The sequence below is a fragment of the Morus notabilis genome, unplaced genomic scaffold (assembly GCF_000414095.1).
Source record: "Morus notabilis unplaced genomic scaffold, ASM41409v2 Scaffold214, whole genome shotgun sequence".
NCBI classification, from domain to species: domain Eukaryota; kingdom Viridiplantae; phylum Streptophyta; class Magnoliopsida; order Rosales; family Moraceae; genus Morus; species Morus notabilis.
Genome location: NW_010363935.1, coordinates 259844 through 286747, shown reverse-complemented (window position 1 = coordinate 286747; position 26904 = coordinate 259844). Strand labels below are relative to the sequence as shown.

Below are 26904 nucleotides of genomic sequence, written 5' to 3'. Positions count from 1 at the left end.
TTTTTAATACAATAATGGAAATTTTTGGGTTTTATGGGATAGAAGATAAAGTTTTAACAATTACTTTTGATAATGTGTCAGCTAATACAGCTGCAATTAATCTGTTTAAACATAGTTTGAAACCAGCATTTGGAGGGGAAATTTTTCATCAACGGTGTGCATGTCACATAATTAATTTAGTAGTTCAGGCAGGAATTGAACATATCTCAGCTAATCTTACAAATATTAGAGAATCATTCATTCATATCTAGTTCTGGAGCTTGGCTCCAAGAATTCAAACAATATTGCAGGAACAGCCAGATGCCCCCAAGAAAGTTTCCAACTGACGTGAGACATAGGTGGAATTCAACATATTTAATGTTGAAGGCAGCACTCCCGTATTCACAGCTTATCACAACATACGTAAACAGTAAGAACGATCAAATTTTAATTTTCGATCCTGATTGGCAGATTGCTGAGTATTTTTTAAAATTTATATAAGTTTTTTACAATGCTACTGAATTACTTTCTGGAGTTTATTATCCTACTGCACATTTAGCTTTACATCAACTATTTAATATTTCAGAAATATTTTCTTATTATAGGGATACATAACTTTTTGAAAATATAGTTAACTTAATGGAAAATAAATTTAAAAGTTATTCGTCAAGTTGTCCCATGTTATATGCATTGGCGACCATTTTAGATCCTAGGTGCGGAGTAGATGGAACTGAATCATTTATGACTGCTATTGCAGAGAATTTAGAAATAGATATGCAACTAAGTATTACTGACGCTAAGAAAATGTTATAAAAAGTTTTTAGTTTGTATGAAGCAAAATATAGCACAGGTCAAAAAGAACAGGGAACTTCATCGTCAACTACCAGTTCGGGGCCTAAAGGATCGTCGTGGAGTTTCTTAAAGAATAAAGAGAAAACGGCAGGATCGTCCTCAACACAAGCGTCTACGGAATTAGTCAAATATTTTGAAGTAAATTTTGTAATCGATGACGACAAACTAGACATCTTACAGTGGTGGAAGAGCAAGACCGATCATTTTCCAACACTGTCCATAATAGCTCATGACATTCTTACAACTCCAGTGTCAACGGTAGCATCGGAGCAAGCTTTTAGCACAAGCAACCGAATTCTTGACAAGAAGAGAAGCATAATGCATCCAGATATCTTGGAGGGACTAATGTGCGTTAAAGACTAGGAAGATGCCAGAAGACGAAAACAACAATACACAGATGATTCGATGCAAGAATATTTTTCTAACTTAGAAATAACAGAATTTTCTTGAAGCACTTTGGTTTGTAATTTACTATTCCTAACTACTGCACTCTTTTTTCTTTCGCTAAGGTTTTGTCTCGATCTCCCCACGGGTTTTACTTAGCAAGATTTTTAACGAGACAGTCATTTATGTGTACTCCTATTACGTCAATTCAACAAAATCACATCTTTTAGGGCGTATGATATATTTTTTTAATTAAATTTAAAAAAAAAAATACAAGGACCGGGGCCGGCCCGTGAAGGGTATGAGCCCAGGCCCTAATGGACTAGGGCCAAGGGCCTGGACCGGGCCTGAATTTTTCTTCTCAGGCCCGGCCCAGGCACAGCCCAAGCCCGTAATGGGCCTGGGGTCAAGCGTGCTGTGCCGACCCGACACAGCACGTTTGACCACACTAGAGATAATGCCTTTCATCGTCCATAGCGTCTGGAAGGGGGCCAGAGATGCTCTCTCCTTCCTGATTGTCTTTTGTTTTCTCCTTTTAGGAAACATGCAGCACCTGCAGCTCGACATATCAGGCCCCACCAATTCAACATTTATTCCCGCCATAATAAATGCTTGTTCTTGACGCTTTTCATTTTTCACACATGAGAGAGAGAGAGAGAGAGAGAGAGCTTAGCATAGAAATGAACCAGCACACCATTAAGATATACAGGGGAAAAAAAAAAAGAATAGCAGTTTTGCATTTCAAGAACTTAGGAACCTACACACGCATCAGTTAAAGAAACTGATTTTTTTTCCCCCTCTCTATTTTAGGCATCCATGACCATGATTTTACAAAGAATAATACTTTACAAAACTAAAAATATCAATGGCATCCATTCTTTTCTAAAAAGAAAAAGGAAAAAAGAAATAGAATACAATATGGGCGAGGACAATAAGCAGCGTGGCTATTAATGAACAGCAAAATGAGACACAAAAACAAACTCACAACAAACAAATTATACATAACCCCGAGCTGCAATTTTCTCGCTCTACTATAAATTCAACACCCTCGAAAGGGCATTTTGCAGTGGCAACTTTGATGGGGTGAACGAGGCACGACAACATTCTGGAACTGTTTTCCCAAGTTAGCCTATAAAGCCGCAACCTGTTTGTAACTCCCCTAAAGTTAGCCAAATGGTGAGGGAACTGGTCCTGTGAGCGCATCTGATCTTTTAATGCTTCCCATGCCACAAATAATACATCCAGGGGTCGAGAGAGCCGAAAACTTGGCCCCGCAGAGATCACATACATCATAACCGATGGTTGACAGACGACTAAGAGTGGCATAACAGAACTGTGACGGATCTTCCAATGGATCAATGGACTTGTTGGATAAACCCCTCTGAACACACATGTCAATTAGGCTCCTAAGCTCGTCCTGCTTACTTGGAGGCGCTTTAGAAAGAAGAAGTTCCAGCATCTGCTTAGAATAGGCAAAATTTTGCACTTCCATGTTACGTTTAATGGCAGTTCGTATGCAGTTTATCCGGTGCTTTGCCAGAAGAGGCAATGAACCTAGATGACGAGAAAGTCTCGCCATCTCGTCTTTTGCACTTATTGCACTGGGTCCTTGGACTTTCTGCAGCCTCCCAATTTCCTGTGGCAGAACGCAAAAGAAGTGTTGAGTTATTGACTTATTGTGCATCGTCATGATGTGGGGTGGGAAGAGAACCACATAGATACCTTTCCAACTACGGGATTAGAAGTTCAGAGATATAACTTCTGCTGCTGCTGATGATGATGATGATAATAATAATAATAATAACAATATTTAATAATATTATTATTATAATATTTAACAATAATGATAATGATAATAATATTTAATACTAATGATAATAATAATAATAATAATAAAGCTCATTCTGAATTGATATAGGACTTGTAACCACTGTACCTGAAGAAGATTAACTGCTAACTTGTACTGAGCACAGATGGTTGCTTGGGCTTTAATATCAGCTCCACGGGACTGATCCTTTGCCAGTGCAAGAAAAGCTTCATCAAAACAAGATAAGGCATCTGAAAGTTGATTCTGTTCCAGGTGGGCAATTCCAGTCTTAAAGCATACAGAAGCAGCGGCGCCACGAGGAACCTGTTATGAGGAAATCCACAAACATTATTACAACAAAACTTGCAAATAAAGTAAGAGAGCAACAATAGATTATTTAGGATTTTGGGGAAGTACGAAATTTTAAAAGGACTCCTATGAGATGATGAAAACCTCTTATGATAGCCATCCACTTCCGGAACTTATCTTATAGACTAAAATATGCAGATATCAATGTATTACCTGTCCAGGACGCACAGAGGAGGGTGGCGAAGTAGGACGTGCTGCAGGCTTTCCAGAATCTGCAACTCCAAGGACGCTAAGATCAAGAGGCTGTGTGAAAATTGGAACCTGAGTTGCCTGGGCCTGAGGCTGTGGCAGTCCAGCAGGTTGGCCAGAGGGTTGTGGTGGGACACCACCATCAGGAAGCCCAATTGAATCCAGGGTAACGACAGGTTGTTGAGCAGTTTGAGGGGGAACACCACCATCAGGAAGACCAATATCAGCTTGAGATACAGGAACCTGGTTAGTCATTACATTGTTGCTTTGAATACCTTGAGATGATTGGTCCATTTTTGAAAGATAAGTCCCTGGGGGAGGCAATGAGGCTGCAACCTGAAAGGATGGTATGGTATGCTGGAAAAAGTCCTCTGGAATGGGTCCAGATGTAACTCCCATACCCATTACCATCGGAGCCGGTTGTGATACTGTTGCAGTTTGTGTCAATGAGACTGTACCAAATGGATCAGCAGGCACAGAAACTGCAGGAGCAGACACCGTTGCACTGTTAGTAGTAGATGACGGGGGTAAAATCTGGCCAAGGTCCTGCGACCCACTAGTCAATGACTTGGTCCTGCTTATTGGCAGACCCAAACCTTCACCAAGCTTGAACTGCTTTGTGGCTTCTTTAATCTTATTCACATCCACTGTCGTTGAAGTAACTGGCTTATCACGTATTCTAATGTGTAACTTTTTAGTTTTTGACACTCCCTCTTCATCACTGCTGCTACCATCAGCAGTACCGTACATGGATTTCTTGAATTCTTCTTCAGCTTTAGCCTGCTCATCTGCAGCAGTGGAACCAGAAAACTGTTTTGCTAGGGTTTCCAGACCCATCAAGGAATTGCCCTTCGAATCACCATTCGTAACTGCTTTGGACTTATTAGAAATGCCAAGAGCAGTTGGAAGACCATTTGGCTTGTCTGCACCTGCAGGAGGTGTAGGTGCTCTCACCAGGATACCTTCCCTTACTTCCACAATGTTTCCTCTGCCTTTAATTGAACCCAAGTAAACACCAATGTGATCAGCAATCGTGGATGGGATGGTACCATCATCACTCTTCATGTATGGCAACACTTCAGTAGCCAACTCCCACTGAGGTATAGCCTTCAAGTTAGTAGGGGTTTTCATTTCCCAGTTTCCGCCACCCCATTCAGGTCCTTTAGGAACCATACTCTCAGCGGCAAAGTTAGCAAAAATGCCTTGGGTCCACCCAGTAGAGCGAACTCTTAATATCCTCTCACAGTACCGCCTCAATTCTGAATCAGTTCCTTCTTCTTCCAATTTTTGACATAGACGGCGCATTGCACTGGGATTTAGGTGGCATATAAATAGATCAAGCATGCTTTCATAGTCCGCTATAACTTCAAAAGTTTCCTTTGCACTATCAAACTGAGCGAACCTTCAATTCAGGTGTTCCATCAAATACCAATTTAAAGAAACACATGAACCATCAGTCAGCAGCAATAGGAGAAAAAACCCCGCGGAAAAAGTATAAGTTTACTGAAGAGATACTTAAAAGGTAGACACAGAAGTTTTATTGCAAAAAGAAGTATAGTGCACAAAAAAGTCATTGAATTTCCAATCACCATCATTGCAAAATTTTTGGATATTATTAATCATCTAATTTTCCTTGGTTAGGAAATACTAAAAAAGAGAGGAAGAACAAAGTAATAATCATGATATCTAAATGATACCCAGTTGTTTAGATTGTCTCCACATAACACCAGCAATAGAACACTGATAGCAAAGCTGAACTGATAGTATCAATACACCTGTCTAGTTCTAACCAGGTTACGGATGGAAACATATGATCATTTGTGCGAAATTTTTCTCTGAAACACTAAAATCCCATACGGTAAATGTAACTACTATATGCCATGTTGTCTCAACCAAACAAATTTTTAGTTACCATTTTTATTTCACTGTCAAGGGAAAAACTAATCCCACAACTAGGCAGAATATAAACCAGAAACACTTATCCTAAGAGCATGTAGCTTACAGAGGAGCCTAAATTACCACTATCATACATGTCAGTGTACAATGAAGAAAAGTATTAAAAACAGAGGCAATCAGTAACAGAAAAAGTTTAAGTACGTTCGAGACTGTCACTAGAATTGACTTTATAGCATAAGAAATAAGAATGAAATATATCTTATCTGCGTACTTGATACAAGCATAGCCCAACTGGCGGAAACGATGAAACAAATGAGAGGTTGGAGGACATCTCGGATAATCTCTAGAACGGAGGAACTCATCTTTCAGAACAGATAAGGCAGTAGAAAAACGAAGAGCGTTGATAGCATAAACTCCTCGCAACACCTAAGTTCAGTTTGCAACATGTTGAGTACTAAATTGAATGAACAGAAAGATTTGCAAAATGACACGCAACTATTCACTTACTTGAGTGAATTGCGGGCCTGCTTGGGATAAAGACACAGCAAGATCTCCACAGACCGGGGGACCTCTAGCAAGAATATCAAGAGACCTTGGGGTGATACGCAAGCTGTCAAACCTTGATTCAGGCAGTAACTTGAGATGTCAGATTTCAATCATGTCATTACCTTTCATGCATGCTTTGATTGAGATGTAGAAAGAATGGAAAAGGCACTAGGTTCAAAAATTTCCAAGAGTAAAAGGCAAAAATGGTGAATGAATAATGAATGTCCCAAACAACTGTCAGTGAATAAGCATGTTATAAGAAAACCTTGAAGTAATTTGGTACAATATTTCTGAAAGGTCAAGCTTCTGCTCAAATCTTTCTTGCATGGTAGAAAAGCCAATAAGAAGAGGTTCAAGAAGCCCAACAAGACAACTTTTAATCTCAACTCCCCTCTTTTGTCTAGGATTTATTTCTGTTGGGTTAGCAAGCAAAAGACGATCATTTAGAGCACCAACCAAAGCTGCCAAAAAAAAAAGGAAAAAAAAAGAAAGAAAAGAAGGGTCAGAAGGATAATAGTAGAATAAGGAATGGCAGACTATGAGATATAGACCAATAGAGCACTCAATGTTGCAGAATTGGCGATTAAAACCAGCATCAGCAGCCTAAGTTTGTACCTGCATGAGGCATACTTATAGAGAGAATAGTCCTCACTTTCCCATCCCAGCCAAGCACACTAATTGCAGTGGCAGTAGAAAAAAGAAGTGCCGGACCCACCCATAACAGGGATCTAAAGTGGACCAAAGTTAAGCGCTAAACACGTTTATAACCTTCATACATATATATCAATAAACAGGGAAAAAAATTTAGATGTTGTGTAAGGATATTGAGGGGAGTCCCATATCGTATTTTGTCGAACTGCTAGCCAGGATCTCAAGGTCCGCTGAGACCAGAAGCACTCTTTGTGTGGTTAATATCCCTACAACATAACCTCTAAGAGTCTCTTGCCATTGAACCTGTCAGTGAATAAAGTGAGCTTTTTGAACAATAGACACAAAACCAACCAAACATCTCATAGAGCATTCTCAAATAAAATAACTTCCAATATTTCAAAATTGCTATGTGAGATGGAACCATATCCATTAACTATAAGACTGACTCAAAGATAACAGAATTTTCAACAACGTCAAAGGTATCTCCTAGAGAAAGGCGCAATACTGGATTTTTAATATATACCATGTCTATAAGGTTAACAGTATCGAAATCATAGGTAACTCATAACTGAAAATATGATAAATTTACACAATACAAAAATAGGCCCAATATGTTTCTTGTTTGGTATGCACTTTAGGGGAAAAACAGGTCTTATTCTTCCAGAACCAAAACATCGTATACGGACCCTAATTACAAGGCCTACGCTGTATAGTTGTATAACTGCTAACACTAGTTGCGAAATAAATTTCCAACATGTTGGATAAGTGACTTTTAGAGACAGCAATATGGAGCTTCTTAAAGGACTACTTAAAAGAATTAAAAAAAAAGTGAAATAAAATGAAATAAAACCACACCACACACACTTTAAGTTGGCTTGAAAGACTAAATGGTGACCTGAAGTACAGTCTCATTTAATTTCAACTTGATTGACTTTTTCCCTTCACTTTTGGTTGATAGATAATGGCCATCAGAAGTTGATAAGCGGTATCCTTGAACCAGCTTTACCAAGCCAATCTGATTACCATGAGAAGAAAACAGCAAGGATGACTCTACAATCACACGGGTCCATGGTTAGTATATATGTTATACAAAAAATTTTCAAAAATACCAAAATAAAATATAAAATAAAATAAAAAAGATCTTTGCTCACCCAAAGGAGTAGAAAAGATACGATCAGCTTCATCTTCAAATAAAAACTGCTTGGGCCCTCGGATAGAACCACCATCATTGTCCAGAGATTGGTTATCTTCAACAGCTCCGTTCTTTTCATTACTTTCCTGAGAAGTCTTTCCTGGAAGAATATATAAAGCCAGTCCAGTCTTATCATCATCAAGAATTGCAAACTGATTCTCGTTGGGGCCAATAAATGCTGCATCTCGACCTACAAAACTCAAAGATGCAAATCATAAATGACTAATTAGTTCTCCCACCTAAATATTTAGGTATTTTAGCAACAAGGAAAAATTAAGACATTCAGAATCACGCAAACCTTTCACCGTAGTGCATTTACTGTTTGCTGACTGAGTCTCGGTATTTTCCGAATAAACAACCACCTCATTTGCAGAACCACTGAACTCATAAACAACAAGGAAGATGTGCTGTTTTTTACTGTAAAGCATGTATTTCGGATGGTATTCCACATTTCCAGGAATCTGGAAAATATAGGAGATGAATAAAGGTTACAACCCAAACAAAAATTGCTGATTTAAAAAAGTACAGCATTTATATTACCGAGTTATAAAGTTTCTTATAGATACTATCAGCTCCTGTGCATAGATTATAAGCCATAAGGTTTGCACCATCCACGTAGAACGCCCGAACAGGATAATGCAGAACACGATTTTCCTTATTGAAGAAATTGAGCTCCAAGTGAAAGGGCTGCACGTAACCCAATGGTGCCGTTCACAACTCAATAATAGCAGTTGAAACAGTAGACAACACTATGATGGCAAGAAACCTAACCTGACAAACTGGAGTGTCCTTCAGGTGATGCTTAAAGTCTAACATAGTGATGAGAGGCAGCCGAGAAATTGGAGCACTTTTAGCATGACCTTCCATGAAATGCTACATAAACAACACAACAGTAAATCTAAAGAATATGAAGAAGTCATTTACAGAAGTTGAGTAGATCAAACGCAACTTACACTGTAAAGAAAAGCCTTCCGTGCAATATCCGATATTGTAAGTTGACTGCGGCTGTAAAAAACAATACAGAAAATCATTATGTGTGCGCCAGTGTGCATTACAACAAAGAAACAAATAATAAAAGACTGTTCACGTCTCTATGTGCCTATATTCTTAATAGTTTGTTCCAGAAATTTTGTTACCAACCTAGCAATATCTCAAACAATCATCACCAAACGAATATATATCATTAAGTTTGTATGCAAGTGGGTAATCTCACCCTTTAAGATGATGCTCTTGCAATTGCGCTTGAAGTTGATGGTCAGCTAATATTCCAGATGAACCCAGGGATGAAAGCTTTTCTTTCAAAACAGAAGCTGCAAAGTACCTCTACTATAAGTCTAGTCAACAGACATACATACATACACACGAATGCATGTGTGTGCACGCGTGCGTGCTTGGTGATTGATAGTGTGTACATGCTACAAACAACAAAACTATAGGGTTTGGCAACTAGAAACTAAACATCTGTAAGTAAACTAGAGTATCGATAAAATTAGGAAATCAATTTACAGATAATGCAAAATTTTAAAAATGTGCTATCATGGGGAAGAAGATTCCAGAAAAAATACGATAGAGAGGAATGGAAGAAAAATAAGGAGATGCTCCATATTTTATCATAAACCAACAGAAAGGTATATTTGTTTTAAGAGGCAAAATTGAGGCGAAGATTGTAAGCATTGAGGCTTCAAAATAAGAGGTTTAAGCCTCTCCAGATAAGCGTATACAGAGACAAAGCCTCGGCATATTTGCACTTAAGTTTGACTTTTGGCTGGCTAGGGAGGAAGCCTGTTCAAGAGAAACAAAAGCTCACTCTTTATGGACGTTTTGTGAGAGACAATATTGGACAGCAACATTTTTTAGTTACTTTTCATTACATGTCTAGTTTGTTGTCTACGTGGCTGATGGACAGATGCTTTTTCTTGACACTTGGGATTTTTTTCCTTTTAATTTCGTTCGCAAATGTTATATGCTCAATAGCTAGGTAATTCTTAATTTCTTCAAGGGGGCGTTGGTACGCGATAATCAGTAGGAATCATATTACTATGAAAGTGATAGAAAGTAATATGATTCCTAGGAAACGTGTGTTACAACGTTTGATCACATACAAGAATCTCCTCTCACTTTCCCAAGAATATTATTTTACTGTATTTGGTTGTTCACGATATTGCAATATATTTTTTTTAATAAAATCAATAAAAACTTAAAAATTCCAAAAGCAATAACTTTTAACTAATTTTTTAGACGAATAAATTACGTTAATTGAAACTGATATAGGTAAATTTAGTTAATAAAAAAAAACTCCTTTTAGAAAATAAATAATGCAAAAAATTAGAAAAGAAATTCTCTCTCCCCGTCGTTTCTTCTTTCTATCTCCACTTCTCCCCTCCTCCCCCCTATTGCTCTAAGGAAAACAGATCTGATTTTGTAAGATATCATCTCAATCTTCACGATCTTATAATACGCCCAACACACCTATATGAGTTTGACCCGCTTGATCTCAAAGGCTTTTTACTTTTTTTTTCCCCTCAAATTTAAGACGTTATTCTTTGTGGGTCTTGATTCTTTGTTCTGACTTGCAATAGAGGGTCTGACTCATGGTGGGGTTGTGACAGTGCTGGAGTTGTTACCAGTGTCTGGGTGGTGGTGGAGACTGCAACAGTGCGACGGCAACCCTGAGTTGTGATGGGGCTGCAACAGTGTGATGGCGACCCTAAGTCATGGTGGGCTACGACAGCCGTCTGAGATTGTCTGAGTGGGGGGCTGAACTTCGCTGGACCTCTAGTGAGTGGTGGAGCTGCTGAGTGACTGGGCCAGAACGTGGTCAGTGGTGATGGTGGTGAGATTCCCATGATGTTGAGATTCCCGTAAATTTGAATAACAACTTGTTGGGTGGTATTCAGTTTACCTAATTTTGAGGTAAAATAAATCCCATGGGATTCACTTTCCCAAGAATGTATAAATGACAATTCTTGTACCAACTACCCAATATGGTAATCCTGTAGATTCCCATCTACCCTTAAGATTACTGCATAACAAACGCCCGCCAATTTCTCTGTGTTTCATACACGTCCAGTTTTTAAAATTTGGGACAATGTGATTATTAATAAACATATAGAGACGCGATTTATGGCTTTTTATTACGGATGTCAATGTTTCTGTCTTTCCTACTTTAAGTTGAAGCTTACACCTCACCTCAGAGAGGCAAAATGCCTACCTGCACTAGCTTTTCTAAACATGTTGCAGTAGAAGAGTTTTGGAAATACTATGATATCTGTACCAATAATCAATTTCCAAGTGTACTAGCAATTAAAAACATGCAAATCCAAACAGTTGGGCTAAATAATCAATCACCTGAAGATCCTCTTGCACTTTGTAAAACTGCAAACAGTTGTTTCCTTCCGTCCCTGGTGTATGCAGCCCTATTTTTTACATTATCTCCACCTGTCATATTCTATCACCAAAAAAAGAAAAAAAATATGGAAGTTACTAATTTGCTTTTTCAGTTTCATTGTTTTTCATGTGTGCTGTAGATTATGAAAGTAGTTTACTTAACTACAAAAAGCAGCGCCGCTAAATTTAATTTGGGGTGAACTTCCAAAGATTTAATTCGTGGCAAAGGATAAACTGCTTCCCCACCCTGTTGAGACAGGATGCGAGGGATGTCAATTGATTCGATAGCTGCATAACAATTGCACGTAATAAAAGTTAGAAATACCTAATGAGTAATGACAGAAAATTTCAACTTGCAACATAGACAACCAAAGCGTGTATGTGCATGCAACTTTGGGATTGTCAAAGACTCGATATTGCTGTGAAATTTTTGTATTTGTACCTCCGCAAGCACAGCATGAAGATGGTTGTATAAATACATCAGAGATTTATTATAGAACTTTTATAATTGATTGTTTGTGGAAAAAAAAAATGCAAACATGCAAATACTGCGTTAGCCCCTAATTAATTCAAGTATACAATCAATTATAAAAGTTCTATCATTCGATCCAGAAAAAAGCCGGTTTTAAAAAAAAAAACTATAATCCGGGGATCCTATGCGAACTCTAGAAACTGAAAGGGAAAAAGCTTAACTGCACACTCTACATGTAATCCCTTACAACAAGAAAAGAAACAAAATTTGAAATTATCAAAATTACGAAAGAAGAAAGTTGTAGGAAAAAAAATAAACATTGATTATGACTTTTCTTTTTTTTATTTTTTTTGGTTTGGGTGGGGGGGTGTGGAACTTGACATTTCAAAGTATGAGGATGAAAGAGTAAAATATAACAACTGACCAGCTGGCTCAAAAAAATTTGCTTGCATTGGAGGCCTATTAGGATTAAGTATGACCCTTGTCTTCCATGCTTGAAGATTTCCATCTTTGGATACTGTTACAAGTAACCGCGACATTGGGAGCCAAGCAACTGATGTGATTGGTTGAGAACCAACTTGCGTGCTGATTTGCAATTAAAATTGAATAATACGTATCTAATTAGCTAAAGAGGTTTAAAATATAACAAAAGTTTTCAAAAAGCACAAACAATCATAGTTTTGGCCATCAAAGACATGACTGAGTACATTTAAGTTATGATGAGGTACTACTCCAAAAACTCCAATTCCTAAAAACCAGAATCTATATGGAGCAAACACAAAATGGTTTTTATCTACATAGCTTTTCAGTCAGCCGGAGACACAATGCCCTTAGAAGTTCCAATGCCTTTATAAGGTACAAAAATAAATTAAGGCCATTTAAGGTCAACTGTCCACTAGAATTTACATGCAAATTACGAAATACTCCTAGCTCCATCTGTGATAAAGATTTCATTTAACTTGCTAAATATCATTTCCGCTTTGTAGCCTCAAGAAACCATTCGATTTTAAACCAAAAATTAAACGAATGGGAAAATGAAACATACAAAATAAGACAAGGAATCAAAGCCTAGATAATTAAGTCAAACAAACAGGGTGGTTCACGAACTAAACAAAATTCCAATACATCTCTTGAATTGAGTCTTTACAAGAATCAAAATCCTTCTAGCTCGCTACCATGATTAACTTACATTCCAATCATGTTGGGTCTCTCAGTTGACACATCCCATGCAAGAAGTGTACCACGTCGATCACCGACAAATATCCATTCCAATGTCGGATGAAAAGCAAATGCACCAGCACCAATGAGCTTTATAGTGTTGTCAACTGGCAGAAGAAAAAAGATGATAAAGGACATACCGTTAAAAAAATACAACTAACTACATCTGCAACAAGAAAGAATCAATGACATTCCCATCTTACGCTGTAATGTGTAATGAACAGCATAGGTATGAATGTTGTATGCTCGAATCAAACCATCTGCATAAGCCACGTACTGAAAAAAAGAACAAAAGAAAATTAAATTGATAAGCATTTCATGTACCTAAGAGTCGAGTATATCAGATATATTATATTTTGATTGAAAGCCCCCTTTGGCACCACCCGGATTTTGAACCTGGGCCCTTCTACCCTAACCATCTGGGCTAGTCCCAGATGGGTATATCAGATATATTACATTGCATTAACAGCATCTATAACTAGGCAAAAATCAAAAATAATTTCAACCAAATACCAGAACGGGGAGACGAGGGTGGCAAGCAAGGTTGACAATGGGCTTCTTCAAATCCGTCTTTATCTTTGTTGGTGCTCTACCCCCTTCAACAGTTCCCACGACTTCATGCATGTAAATGATCAAAAGTTAGAATAACAAATAACAATCAGGCATAACTCAACGCACAACAATATATCCATCAGAGATGAAGTAAGCAAACAAATAAAACCTGTCACACTCATCCTTCGATGGAATCCGAAAAAAACCACAGGTTGGAGAGGAGTCAAAGCAAGATGGACTTCTGAATCAGAAGAAATTTGTTCCATTTTCTTTTCTGGAGAATGAAGCACGCAGGTTTGCTCAGCATCAAAATCACAGGACCGAATGGTGCAATCCTACCAAATATAGAAAATAGTACGTTTCCATTAGAAAGAAAATATGCATAACAAATAGGAAACTAACAACCATTTAGAACTTCCAAAGCAAGCAACCAGTAAGCATTACCATACTTGTTACCAAAAGGTAAAACAACAGGAAAAAAGAAAAGGTAGCTGAGTAGAAAGAAATATACATAAAGCACGCAGCACAACAAACAAATAAATATACATTGACCTAATCTAATGGATAAATTATAAAATCCAATCTTTTGGACCAAAAGGGATGCAATAGAAAACTTGACTAATCTATTGAGGGATTATATAGTTGCTGCAGAGCTTGAATCCACTGAAAATTTCAATTCTTATGGAATACAGGCCATGCAAGAAGTGTAAGGTGAATCGCAGGTTTCAGCATTATGCAAAATGGTAATAATAATAATAATAATAATAATAATATTATTATTATTATTATTATTATTATTATTATTATTATTATTATTATATCTCAGGAGGTCCAAGCCTCTTAGAGCACTTGGCAACTCCTGAGGGGGATTTAGACCCTCCTATCTGGAACCCCTTGGCAAACTATGGGAAGTGGCCCCAAGGGGATTCGAACCCAAGACCTCACAGCCACTTAAGCAACCCCCTTGGGGTTGCAAAATGGTCTATTATAAATCACTATATTCCACAGCCTTCTGCTGTTTATAAGCAGAGCATTTTCCTTTAAGCGTACAACAACACCTATTTGTTCCACCTATCTCCCAAAGCACAAGACATATTACCCATCACACTAATCCATCTTCTACCGAAAGAATAAAAAATGAAAACTTATCTATTCAAGCACATCTTCCAAGAAAAAGATGCAAATTCAAAAGCTACTAAAAGCATATCACGTTGACACAAATTAAATCTTTCACAATGTTAAAATTAGATTTCATGGATACTATTCAAACTCCAAACAAGCATAAAAGCACTTGATTCAAGAATTTCATTCTTAGTGAGATAAAAAGCTTTGCAGTTATACTGATACCACAAAACTAAACTCTTTGTAAGAAGCAACACATATAGCATCTCATCTTCAATTAATTTAATTTTACGACTATAGAACAGCCTAAAGGAAGCACGTATGGAAGACCCACCTCAAGAATGGCAATCACAGCATGCCCGCTCGTAGGACTGTAAGACATACGGACAACGGGTGAGCCAATATGAATAGACGAGATCTTGCTTCCTGTGAAAGCATCAAATTCTGCATACAAATTGTAAGAGAAGACTGTGTTAAGACCCAAAAAAAAAAGACATACGAGTTGTAAAATCTTTTAAATTATAATAATAAAACTTGCTTGTGCTTCGAGATAAATAATAGCCTATAAGTTCAATAAGCCTTTTATCCTTCATCAATGCCAAGGTGTTCAACGTTTTCTAGATATACATGCTAATCAACGATAAATTTGGAAGTGTGACATGCTCAGCAAGCATAAAGAAAGAGAAACTGACAATATTTCTTGGTTGATAATTATATGACATCTATGACAAAGAGTATCCAGTAGATCTGTCCACTGAGCACGACTGAAAGATTGATATAGCATTTAACACATCTTTTTGCCAATGGAAAATAAAAATCCAATCTTTCCCACCATAAATAGTTCTATCACATTTTTGTTTTCGTGATCAGTTCCTACTATAACGATACAGATGCCAGTAGTCCACTACCGAGAACCTCGGATATAGTCTATAGTTTCAAGAAAAAAAAAATTAAATATCGCATAAATAGCAATTATAGGCCTTTTTATACTCCAGTAGCTCCTAGAAAGGTAAAATTCAAAAGGAAAGTAAGAGAAATGAGCAAAAAACTAGTTTACTACAGGAACTTTCACATGCAATAGTGCTCGAAACAGTCGAACATACACAGAAACCCAAGATTATGCGCTGAAGTTATACTCTACAAAGAGAGAATCAACAAAAGAAAACAAAAAAGTTCAAACATATAGCAAGAGTCCAATCAAAAGCCGAATTTACAGCGAAAAATGCAATTGATTCTGACTGGAAAACAACGATCCAGAAACTATCTGAGAAAATTCAATCAGTTGACTAAAGCTAGGAGAAAATGGCGGAATTCTAACCTATGATGTAGCTTCCAATCGCGACGGCGACGAGCGCCTGATGAGGGTGAAACGCGGCGGCGTGCGGCTGCAACGGCTTCAGACCGCGTCCGACATGGCGTAGATCCAGATGCTGCACCGTCGTCCACTCCATCGCTCTTCTCCTCAGATTTCACCTATATCGCCGAAATCACCATCATAATCAGAAACTAGAGACAACGTATACATATATATATATATATATATGTACTACATCTATATATATAGATACATAAAAATTATATGAAGACCTTATTAGACCTAATAAAAATCAAAATTGTCATGGAAATGGAGTAGATCGAGAAAGAGAGATAAAATGGGAAGAAGAAGAAGAAGCAGATCTTGCTTGGATGAGAGGAATTATGGGGAATTTGAGGTATTACCTGGTGAGAACTACGTCAAACGGAAGGTCATTTCAATGGAGAAACGCTGAGAAGAAAGAATTGCTGTGAACGTCGAGAATTCAAGGAAAGCAAAGAGGGAGAGGAGAAGGAAAGACTGAGAAAGACGATGAGATCGGAGATTCGGACTTCGGACCAACGGAGTAGATGGGCTTTACCCTATTGGGCCAACAATTCAAATACTGAGCCACTGAATTGAGAAGGGAACTGTTAAGGCTCCTTTATTTTATCTTTAAACTCATGATTTTGATTATATTTTAATATTTTTTTTTATAAAAAATTTAAATTTTAAATACTAGAATTAATAATCATTGATTTGAATACATGAATCACACAGGCCTTTATAGGTTTTAGGCTTGAATTGACAGATAAAAAAATAGAGAATATATTCTTGAAAGTGTATGAGTTTAGACCTTTATCTTTTACTCTTAATAAATACCTTTTTTTAGTGTAATTACTCGACTAAAAAGGTTATGAATCAAGAATAAATAGTAAAAATCCTGACACATACACTTTTAAGAGGTATTTTATCAAGATTACCCTTGATATATACCTAGAGCTAAAAGTTTGGGTCAGTCGGAAATATGCATGCAAGGTCGGGCCGGGCCAGCCCTAAAAATGAAAGGTTCGGATAAATTCGGCCTTAACACTCGACGGGGCCTAGGATCGTGCTGGATCGGCCCAGACTTTTACAAAGAAATGTGAAAATAAAATAAAAGTACTTCAGGCCGGCTCACTCCGGTCCGAAAATAATTTAAGGCCCAAAGTATCCACCCAGTTCGGTGCCAGGGTTAGGGGCCGAGCCGAGCCTTGGCCAACAGTGACAAGTTTAGGACCGGTCTGTTTAGCCCAACCTAAACTTACAGCTCTATCAGGAAGGGATTGCGGCCGGGTGTTTTTGTGGGATTAGGTTTAGGATTGATTTGGGGCTTATTTTGAATTTTAGGGAACTAATTATAATATTAATTATAGGCTAATGATTTAGGTTGTTTTTCTACTGTGATTTGGTTTTTGGCACCAGCATATATGGCCAAATTTTAGGATAAATACTATATTTATGATAAATACCGTATTACTGGGTAAATACATTATTTTTAGGTAAATACGCTATTACCGGGTAAATACAATATCTACCAGTTGCCGGCACTAATCATCAGTCTTTTATGATAAATATAGTATTTTATCAGTAAATACGGTATTTACCGGTTGTCATTACCGGAAAATTTATCGAAATTATTGTATGAGATAGAATTTCTTAAAATCCTTTGTATTATCAATATGAATATTTTTATGATAAGTATTTGTTGATATAAATATGGAATAGCAAGTTATAAGATAAAGTTCAGAAATTTCTGAAGTATGATGTAGTTATCGATTTTCAGACTGTATTTAAGAATGAGGTACGGAACACTGTGTTAAACCGACAAGTGGGTAAACACATGAATATTAAGGTTGAGAAATGGAAAAAAAAAATTGAAAAACATTAATTCTAGGGTTTTAGAAACAATCGGAACAAAAAACAGACGAAAAAGGGGTTCAGAGAGCCGAACCGAGAAAATTGAGGTTTTCGACCAAATAGGGTTAACCAAGTCAAAATTTATTGACCAATAGTCAATTAATAAGTCACTCTTGAAAGGATAGTCAAGGTTGAACAAAGTTGACTTTGTAGACTAACTGTTCAAAAAACGCGTACCAGATAGAAATTAAACTGAACCAAAATAAAATAGTTATTAGAAATTGACGGTTGAGATTTAAAGTGAAAAATTAGATGAAAGGCTGAGATTGAGGCATGTGGAATGCAAGGTGGCCGGCCAAGCTTAGTAAAGAAGGAAAGAAAAGATATTTTTGATGAAATTTTACAAAAATGCCCCTCAAAAGTACTAAAATTACATTTCAGTCCTCCCACTTTATTAAGTCTGGTTTTTAAGAGGTAAATATACCACCAAATGTTCATTTTTCATGTTAAGAATAGAGAGAACTCAGCCAAAGAGAAAAGAAGAAAAAAAATTCACCCAAAGTGAGAAAAATAAGTTTTGATTGAAATTGACGAAACGACACCGCTAGTTCGCGTCATTAAGGATTTCTCTTCATTCTCTAAGGTAAATGTTGGTTTTCTTTTCACTTTTTTCTACCTTGGCTGCACGTTAGAGTATGGGGAAAAGCATGAAATTTTTTTTGCATAAGATGATGATTAAGCTTGTGGTTGTTAAGAACTTGAAAATCTAGTGATTAAGGAGGAATTCTAGGTTAATTGACCTTTGTTTCTAGAAATTCTTGGTAAGGAGAATTTTTGTGGAAATATGGAGAAACTCTAGAATTGTGATGTTATTGAGGATTAAATAGAAAGAGAAAGAATAAGAATTGTGTTTGATGGTGGAAACAACAGATAAAACGAGCTAAAGTTAGCTCGGGAAACCTAGAAAAATAGGCGGAACTTTGTCGAAATTTAGTTTGAGCATTTTGAACTAAACCGGTTTTCATGAGGAATAAGGGATTAAGATGTGAAAAGTAAGCCGATTTGATAATCGGTGATGTATAGAAAACTGAACACAATGAGAAGTCAAAGATTTGGACCAAAACTAAAAATTAGGCCCATGACTGAGGAAAGTACACAATTTTAATGTAAATTCTTGAGATAGAAAATATTTTGGGATTGAATACCAAACATAAGGATTGTAGACATTTCTGAATTAAATTTTAATGTAATTATTGATCTTAGATTTTGAATCAAACGATCAGAAATTTATGCAATAAGATCGATTAACGATCGAAGTCAGAAAGCATCAAATGAGACAAAGGACACGACATTAGCAAAACTTCTGTAAGTATCAATAGTTTTTCTTGTCTATAATGCGAATAAATTTATTTCTTTATGTTGCTCAATCCGAGCATATTGTAGACTAAATGTATGCTAGAATGTGAAAGATGACTCCTGAATGCTAGATACAACGTTATGCATGTATCTACATGACTTAAGTAGTAGTAGAATTTTATTCTGTGAAAAATATGTATTGACGTCAAGTCGAGGTCAAGTTAAGAGAAAAAGTTAAACTTTAACGCAAAGTCAATCTCATGATAAATTACTCAAAAATGCACAAAGTCATAAGATTTAACTAAAGTTACCATTTCAATGAGAAAATTTGATAAAAGGTAAGAGATCAAACATCCTGTTGTACCAGCCTTCGAAGGAAAGGTTATTATGAGACTATGAAAGAAATGAAATTGTGACTGAGTTGGATTAGTTAACTACCTCACTCCTCACTGGTTATGTGCTCTATTGTACAACAGGATAGGCCCCATAAGAAGTAAAAGACAAGAAAATGAAAAACAGAAACCGTTCCATATAAGGGTAGGTATTTGTAAAGAAAAATGAAAAGAATGAGAAACCCAATATAAAAGTCGTTCAGAACGTGAAAATACAATGTGAACGACTAAAGAGAGACGAAAGCTGAGCAAAGTATGTAATGAAAGAAGAAGAACATAAGCAATACATGTTCTAGTAGTACATAATGTCTTAGGATATATGACATGAATGCATATATGAGTATGCATAATTATTGCATCTATTATGACCTACTGTTACTTATTGAGCGAAATCTCATTAAGTTTGTTCGTGTTGTAGGAAGCTTGGGTAAGACACCGGCTCCCTGAAACTTATTGCTGGGCATGCAGAGAGGATGTAGCAGCGGAGTATGGACAAGTGGGTAGGGGATGTATCACGTGTTTTAGAAACGCTGCTGAGCTTTATGTGTATAGAGTAAATAATGTTTTATGAATATAGATGAGTTATATAACAAAAGTTGAGTTTACAAGACAATGAGACTATGCATAGCAACCTCTAGTCACAATGTATGATTAATGTAACTGTATGCTATAGGATTAATGGAATACATAGCCAAATGCTACAGCATTAAGGCGTATGAATGGTTGAAAAAATTTAGCCTGAATTTTTAAGAGGTTATAATTAGAAAATAGTAGAGGACGAGTAATACTAAGTATAAACTTAGGATGATGATCAAAAGTTAGGGTCGTCACACCGGTCGCCGACAACGGCCACCGGTCACCAGTCTTTGCTGATAAATATGGTATTAGAATTTTAAATATGGTAAATATTGTATTTTCCTTGTAAATACTTTAGTTGTTACAATATGAAATATGGTAAATATTGTATTTATCAGTAAATACTTTATAGTTACAAGATTGAATATGGTAAATAGTATATATACCTGAAAGTACTATAGTAGTTACAAGTTTAAATTTCGTATATATATTATATTTACTTGTAAATACTTTAGAGCCCGTTTAGTAAAGGGATTTGAATCATGATTCGTGGTTTGCTACAGTATTTTCTCTCATAAAAAATACACGTAAATCGAAAATTATTATAATCATATGGTTCTAATCCATGAACCAAACGGGCTCTTAGTAATTGCATATTTGAATATAGTAAATACTGTATTTACATGTAAATACTTTAGTAGTTACAATATAGAATATGATATTTACTGATAAATACCAAATTTTCTAATAAATACGGTATGTACTGATAAATACCGTGATCATCGGAGCCAACAACCGGATTTTTAGATAAATGTGGTGTTTACCTGTAAATAAGTATATATTGGTAAATACGATATTTACAAGTAAATACATTATTTATCGGTAAATAGTCCCTGGTCACCAGAGCCGGCCGCTGATCGCCAGTGGCGATCATAATCTGCATATTTTCTAAAAAAATATGTTATAATCTACCAATTTTAAAAAATATATATTATAATTTACTATTTAAAAAAAATAGAGGTTTAAAGAAAAAAAAAAGAGGTGGAAAAAAGATTTAAGAGTATTTTTAATTTTTTTAATAATGTTAGAAACCTTAAACATCAAATTATATTATAATCTACATTTAAAAAAAATGCTTTAATTTATTAACACCCTACCAATTTTAAGTTTTTTTTACATATCAGGTCTAATAATCATAGACCCCGTTCATTTCATCAATTTGAGTTTTGTTATCGTAAAGAGCTCTAAGAAACAATCAAATCTAACTTTTTTACTACAATAAAAAGATCTCACATAAAATCACATCTCAACTCGAATTAAAAACTAAAATTAGCAAACTAAACGGACTTATAATGTGCCTTTGAATTTGTTCAAGTAATCAAATAACTGATAAAGTTTGAACCCATCAGGTATTCTATTAAATTGTTCAAAGAATCATCTCTACTATTTATTTCCATACGTATAAGTTGCAAATTTATTAGAAACTTTTCCTATTAACACTTTCAGGATCCATTGTATAACTTCCCGCTACACCTGCAACAAAGAAAAAAAAATGACAAAATCATTTACAATTCTTTTCAATTCCCAAACACAAAGATCTATATAGGCCTATCAATTTCTAATTGGAGCAGAATCTGAGAGCCCAAAACCACCGTCACCGACTCCGCCGACTCTGTGCCGGCACCATATCTGATTCGGACGAGGAAATCGGAGCCGAAGAACATGCTGGCATCGACTGATCCTAACAATCTCCAGTCTGACTAAGCCTCGCAAGTATGCGATCTCCATCGTACGACGAGTCCTTGAAATGACGCCACACGGCGTCGTGCTGCGAGATCTCAGACTCGACATCTGACGGCGAGTCTGCTGCCTCGCTCGTGGACGGCGACGCCAACGGCGACTCCCCATCCGCTTGGTTCGGTCGGGATCTTGTTCTGGACGACACACAGACGGCGACGATTTAGCCAAAAATCACCAAGATCAGATCTGCTATTTCACCTTAGATACGACAACGACCGGTCGTTACGATCTCTGACCCCCTTCCTTGCGATCTCCCATGAGTTTCGTCGTCGCCTGTCGCTCGCCATTGCAGAGATTGAGATCTACTCCATCGCGATTGAGGCTAGAGAGAGAGTTGCCGACCAGCTCGGCTCAATGCCAGAATCGCGAAGAGTCACCGTCGTCGGAGAGCTTCAACTTCTGGCCGGGAAGAGAATACGTGATTTGAGAGAGAGAAGGTTACTGAAATAGAGAGGGAGGACATAATAAAATATTTTATTTTAAACAGAAAAGGATGAATTGCAATTTACTATTATGGTTTAAAAAATATGCGATATGTTTCCTTGCCATATGTGAAAAATTGTTATTTGGTGCATTTTGCCAATTATTATTGGGATTTATTTGGATTTATCTTTTAATTTAGACTTATTGTTTTACTTTTTTTTTTGTGTTTATCATTATCATTTACCTTTAAACTAGTTCTAGTTCTGTTATGATTATTAGTTTTAGTTTTATTAAGATTCAAACACAAACTTTTAAACTAGTTCGTGTTCTGTTATGATTATTAGTTTTAATTCTATTAGGATTCAAACAACAAAAGAGTTACAAATTATGATCTCCATGGCTAAATTTTTTACAGCAGTATTCAATCTGTTGGTCCTTTAATTATTTAACTCTCATGAATTCTTCCATCCACATGTTCCCCTTCCAATAATTCCTTAGCTTTGTCAGCCTAAGGTATATGAAAATAAGAAAAATCGAGAACAAACCGTGTAAAAGGCTAACAAAGATGAGGAATTATTAGAAAGAGATGAATATGTAAATTTGTACTCAAAAGTTTTGGTCGTTTAACTCAGTAGTAAACTTTTTTTGACGTCGTTTTTAGGGTATTGATGTTATTTTCGTAGGGTGAACTGGAATTGGAATCTCTGAGCGTGGAAAGGGGGCGCTGCAATGTGAGTTTGACAAGATTGACAATTTAAAGGTAAGTAAACGTGATTTTTTCTATTTTGTACCTATTTTATTAAATCAAACGTGATTAAAATCATTGTTAATATAGTATCAACTTAATAATACTTTATTTTTTTAATTTATGCTTCTGCATTCAGATATCAATTTAAATTTTGGGTTTGGAAGCAAAGATATGTTGAATCTATGAATTGTGAATGAATGATTGTAGAACTATTTTTGTAGAAATTCTTCGGTGGATATCTTAAAGAATTTACTTTTCTTTTCATGATTTTTATTCTTCTCTTTGTACAATATTTTCGGTTTAAAGCTTCTTTTTCCGTTTGTATTGTCATTATTGTCTTTTCTGAAGAATGTTGTAGTTTGTAAATTAGGGTGTCGTTTTGATGGGATGGTGTCATTATCGTTTCTAGGATGAAGCTGTAGAACATAACTTTTCTAAGAGATTTAAAGCTTGTTCTTTTGGAATTTAATTTGAGTATAATTCTTGAGTTGAATTTGAGTTATAACTTGAGTTGAACTTGTAACTTGAGTTTGTGTTTAGTTGTGTTCATTTGAGTTATGGTTTGAGATAAAAATCTTTTTGACTTTGTGTTTGAGTGAATCAAAACTTGAATTTGTATTTAGATAGTATTTTAATAAAAACTCAATACTGATGAAAAATTTTAATAGGGTATATGGGTCAGATTTTATTCGTCTTTTCGTTGTCAACGCATAAAAAAAAATCATCTCAATCAGAATTAAAACGAAAAAGTTATAGCATTTTTAAGAATAGAAAAAATATTATTTATTAATTTGAGTTTGAGTTTCTAAATTCAAGTTGAAGGGAAAATTTAAATTTAAGTTTTAATCCTAAACTCGAATTTAAACTCGAATTTAAACTAAAATTTAAATTTCAAAAAATATAAACTCAAATAAAATACTTTTTTTGAGTTTTTCGCTTAAAAAAAAAAAAAAAAAAAAAAGCCCTTTAACTATTTGGATCCGTTTAATCAAGTAATACTATGACTAAAGATCCTCACAAACTCACGCCTCACGCTCTCCTTTTCCCTCATTTTTGGTTCTTTGCTTTCCTTCTTCGCTTCCTCTCGTGGACGGTTCTTTCTCTTTCAGGTTTTAACTTCTCCTTTATGCTTTCTTGTTTTGGGATTTTGTTTGTTTTGGGTTTTGTTTGCTGCTCCAATTTAGTTCCGGATATTTCAGCCCCTTTGTTGTTGAATTCGTTCAAGGTTGAAATTCTTGCTTTGATTTTTTTTTTCTCTCTCTTTGAATTTCTTTGTGGACAATGTTTGGATTCCTTTGAACCCTATAATCAGAGCCCAGATAAGTTATGGGTTTTCTTTCATTGTCTCCTCTGTTTTTTTTTGCCTCCTCTTTTTCCTTTCCTATTTCCGTTGGGTCGTTGCCTGCTATGGTTTTTTGAGTTGCTCTCCTTTTTTTTTCTTTCTCTTCGTGTGTCAAAGCATTTCTTCTTCTAAGTTCTCTGAAGTGCAAAGACAAGAAATGTGAGATTTGAAACTGTTGCTAATTTTTTCAAGTTCAGCTTGAGATATCACACTTGTTGGAGATGTAGCTAAGGCTATCTTTTTTGTTTCTAAGGTTGTTGGTAGTTGGTACATTCATCACTGCTCCTCTGAGAGGAGAAATCAAATGTTCCACATGGAGTGGAGGCTAGTGTGTACAAATGTTTTCGTATCTTGTGCTCTCAATCACAATTAAGAGCTGTGAAATGGTCCATCAGCATGTAGACCGCTACTTTCTATTTTGATAATATAATATGATATATATGAGTTATTAGTTTTATTCACTCTTCTTTATCGTATGAAAAACAACTGATTTTGACCAAGTTATGTACTGATTGTTATATAAGCTAAATAAACATAAGAATGAAAACTTTACTGATTGCTAACAAATAACTCTTTTATTTTCTGTTATTTTATTCAAGGGAGAGATTGAATTACAGGTTCTTTTCTTTTGAGATAAAAAACTTTACTGGTCAGGGAATGAAATAAGTTGCTTTTACATAAATAGTTTTTTATTTTTTATTTTTATTTTTTATTTTTATTTTTTATTTTTTAAGCTGAGTATTCATGCCCATGTCTTTTTAATCCCTTCGAATCAAAGCCAAACTGAGAAACTTCATTGTTTTGTGATGAATAATTGATGTATGGCTGTGAGTAGTTTGGTGAAGTGGGCTTCACATGAAATAGGCAATTTCCTATCCTTGCCTACATTGACCTTTTTAGTTGTTTGCTTTCTTTTTCTTCTTTATTTTTTGCCCTTTTTTGGAAGAAATTTGTTGCCTTCGATACCTCTATACCTCTCCTCTCTTTTGGCAACAAAATGACCATTTTATTTTGGGTTTTCTCAATTTTGATTGCCTTTCATGTTAATGCAATGTATATGAAAGATTTACAAGGTAGTTGTTAGAGCTAAGGATTTTGTTGGAAACTATTGTGTGGATTGTGCTTCAACTTTGTCGTGATATGTTTCTAATGCCGGAGTGAGAAATAGAAAAGAAGAGAGAAATATAGAGCTCATACTAACATAATTTGACGTTTGGTGTCTGTATATCAATCATCAAAAAGTGAAGATGCAATCACTGTGTCTATTTGCAGTTAACTATTTGTTTCATTCAATAATTTATTGATCGATATATCATAGTGACACATACATGGTGGGGGATGTGATTGCTCAATTGTTAATTGCTGTGGCATACTCTGTTAATTGTTCGTGGATACAACTTATAGATTTGTTGCCGTTGTTGGATTTACTCCAATAATCAAGTAGTTTTGTTCTTTGTTGGAGGTCATTTTAAAAAGAAATTTGCCCCAATAAAGGTTTTCCCCATGAGTCGAGTTTTGTTCTTCTGAGGTCTTCTTGCGGGGTTTTTATGGTTTAATTTGGTTTTTGGAATGAAGAAAACAGAACAAGAATTAAATAACTAGGAAATCATGGCAGGGGGGTTTTTTCCTCCTGTGTCATGTTTTAGGGGAAAAAAAATTTATTAGAGTGTGTATGTGGTGTCTCATTAGTCCGTTTGGACATAATTAGACATGAGATGGTTTCAATTTTAGTTTTATAAGTTATTATAATTGCTGTGTTTAGAATTGTTCTTGTTTTTGTTTTTCGTTTTTATTTTTCACGTTTTTTGAGAACAAAAAATTGATAACTATTCCAAAACGGCGTTTGGTACAATTAAAGACAAAAAACGTAAATGAAAATGATTTTTTGGTTTAGTGTAAAATGTGAGAAATGAAAAATGACTTTTAGTCGTTTTTTATTTTTTGTTTTCGTTTTCTCCTTTCTCGAACAGAGAGAAAGACACATTAATGAGTTTTTTTGTACTGAAAACAATCTCCTGATAAAACTACCAAACGCATTTTCAAAAATGATTTTTGTCTTAGGTTGAAAACGTTTTCATTTCTATATTCATACAAAAAATAAAATCATTTTGGAACGAGTTTCAAATGCACCTAATATTTCTTTACAAAAAAAAAAGATTATAACTCCAAGGGGGCGTTTGGTTGCGGTGGCAGAATAGTAATGAGAATGGTAATGGAATAGAATTAGAATGTGGTGGAATCATAAACTGATTCTTTAGTTTGGTTGGTGTTATGGAATCTATACCTGAATGAGAATTATACTGTTTGGTTGACAACGGAATGGAATGAAAGTAAACTGTATGTTGACAAAAATACCCTTGATAAATAATCATAAATAATTCAATATTTAATTAATTAAAATAGTAAAAAATAATTTAATTATTGAACAAACTATTTATTTGAAGGATAAAATTTAAAA

General features: G+C 35.6%; 1 protein-coding gene and 1 long non-coding RNA gene across 2 annotated transcripts; one reads left to right on the top strand and one right to left on the bottom strand.

The window, feature by feature from the left end:
- Nucleotides 1–1944: 1944 nt before the first annotated feature.
- On the bottom strand, nt 1945–16481 carry LOC112092948. The gene is made up of 25 exons (XM_024170296.1): nt 16336–16481; nt 15935–16089; nt 14951–15060; nt 13664–13829; nt 13456–13556; nt 13146–13218; nt 12914–13049; nt 12149–12309; nt 11416–11540; nt 11214–11313; nt 9079–9175; nt 8819–8870; nt 8637–8738; nt 8406–8552; nt 8164–8326; nt 7825–8055; nt 7569–7723; nt 6848–6976; nt 6638–6755; nt 6288–6483; nt 5984–6095; nt 5748–5902; nt 3545–4982; nt 3152–3346; nt 1945–2851 (listed from the first exon to the last, which is right to left on the bottom strand). The coding sequence occupies exons 2-25, from the start codon at nt 16065–16067 to the stop codon at nt 2381–2383; spliced, it is 4866 nt and encodes a 1621-aa protein (XP_024026064.1). The 5' UTR covers nt 16068–16089; nt 16336–16481; the 3' UTR covers nt 1945–2380.
- Nucleotides 16482–24118: 7637 nt separating this feature from the next.
- LOC112092947 lies at nt 24119–24903 on the top strand. The gene is made up of 2 exons (XR_002902833.1): nt 24119–24213; nt 24700–24903. It is a non-coding gene; the product is annotated as an uncharacterized LOC112092947 (long non-coding RNA).
- The last annotated feature ends 2001 nt before the right edge of the window (nt 24904–26904 follow it).

Bases quoted from the DNA above. Each gene is read 5' to 3' on its own strand.
- LOC112092948 (XM_024170296.1), bottom strand. From the start codon at position 16,067: ATGGAGTGGACGACGGTGCAGCATCTGGATCTACGCCATGTCGGACGC. The intron at 13,050-13,145 runs GTAAGATGGGAA...TTCTTCTGCCAG, and splicing joins TGTTCATTACACATTACAGC to TTGACAACACTATAAAGCTC. The intron at 9,176-11,213 runs GTGATTGATTAT...GGTACTTTGCAG, and splicing joins AAGTGCAAGAGGATCTTCAG to CTTCTGTTTTGAAAGAAAAG.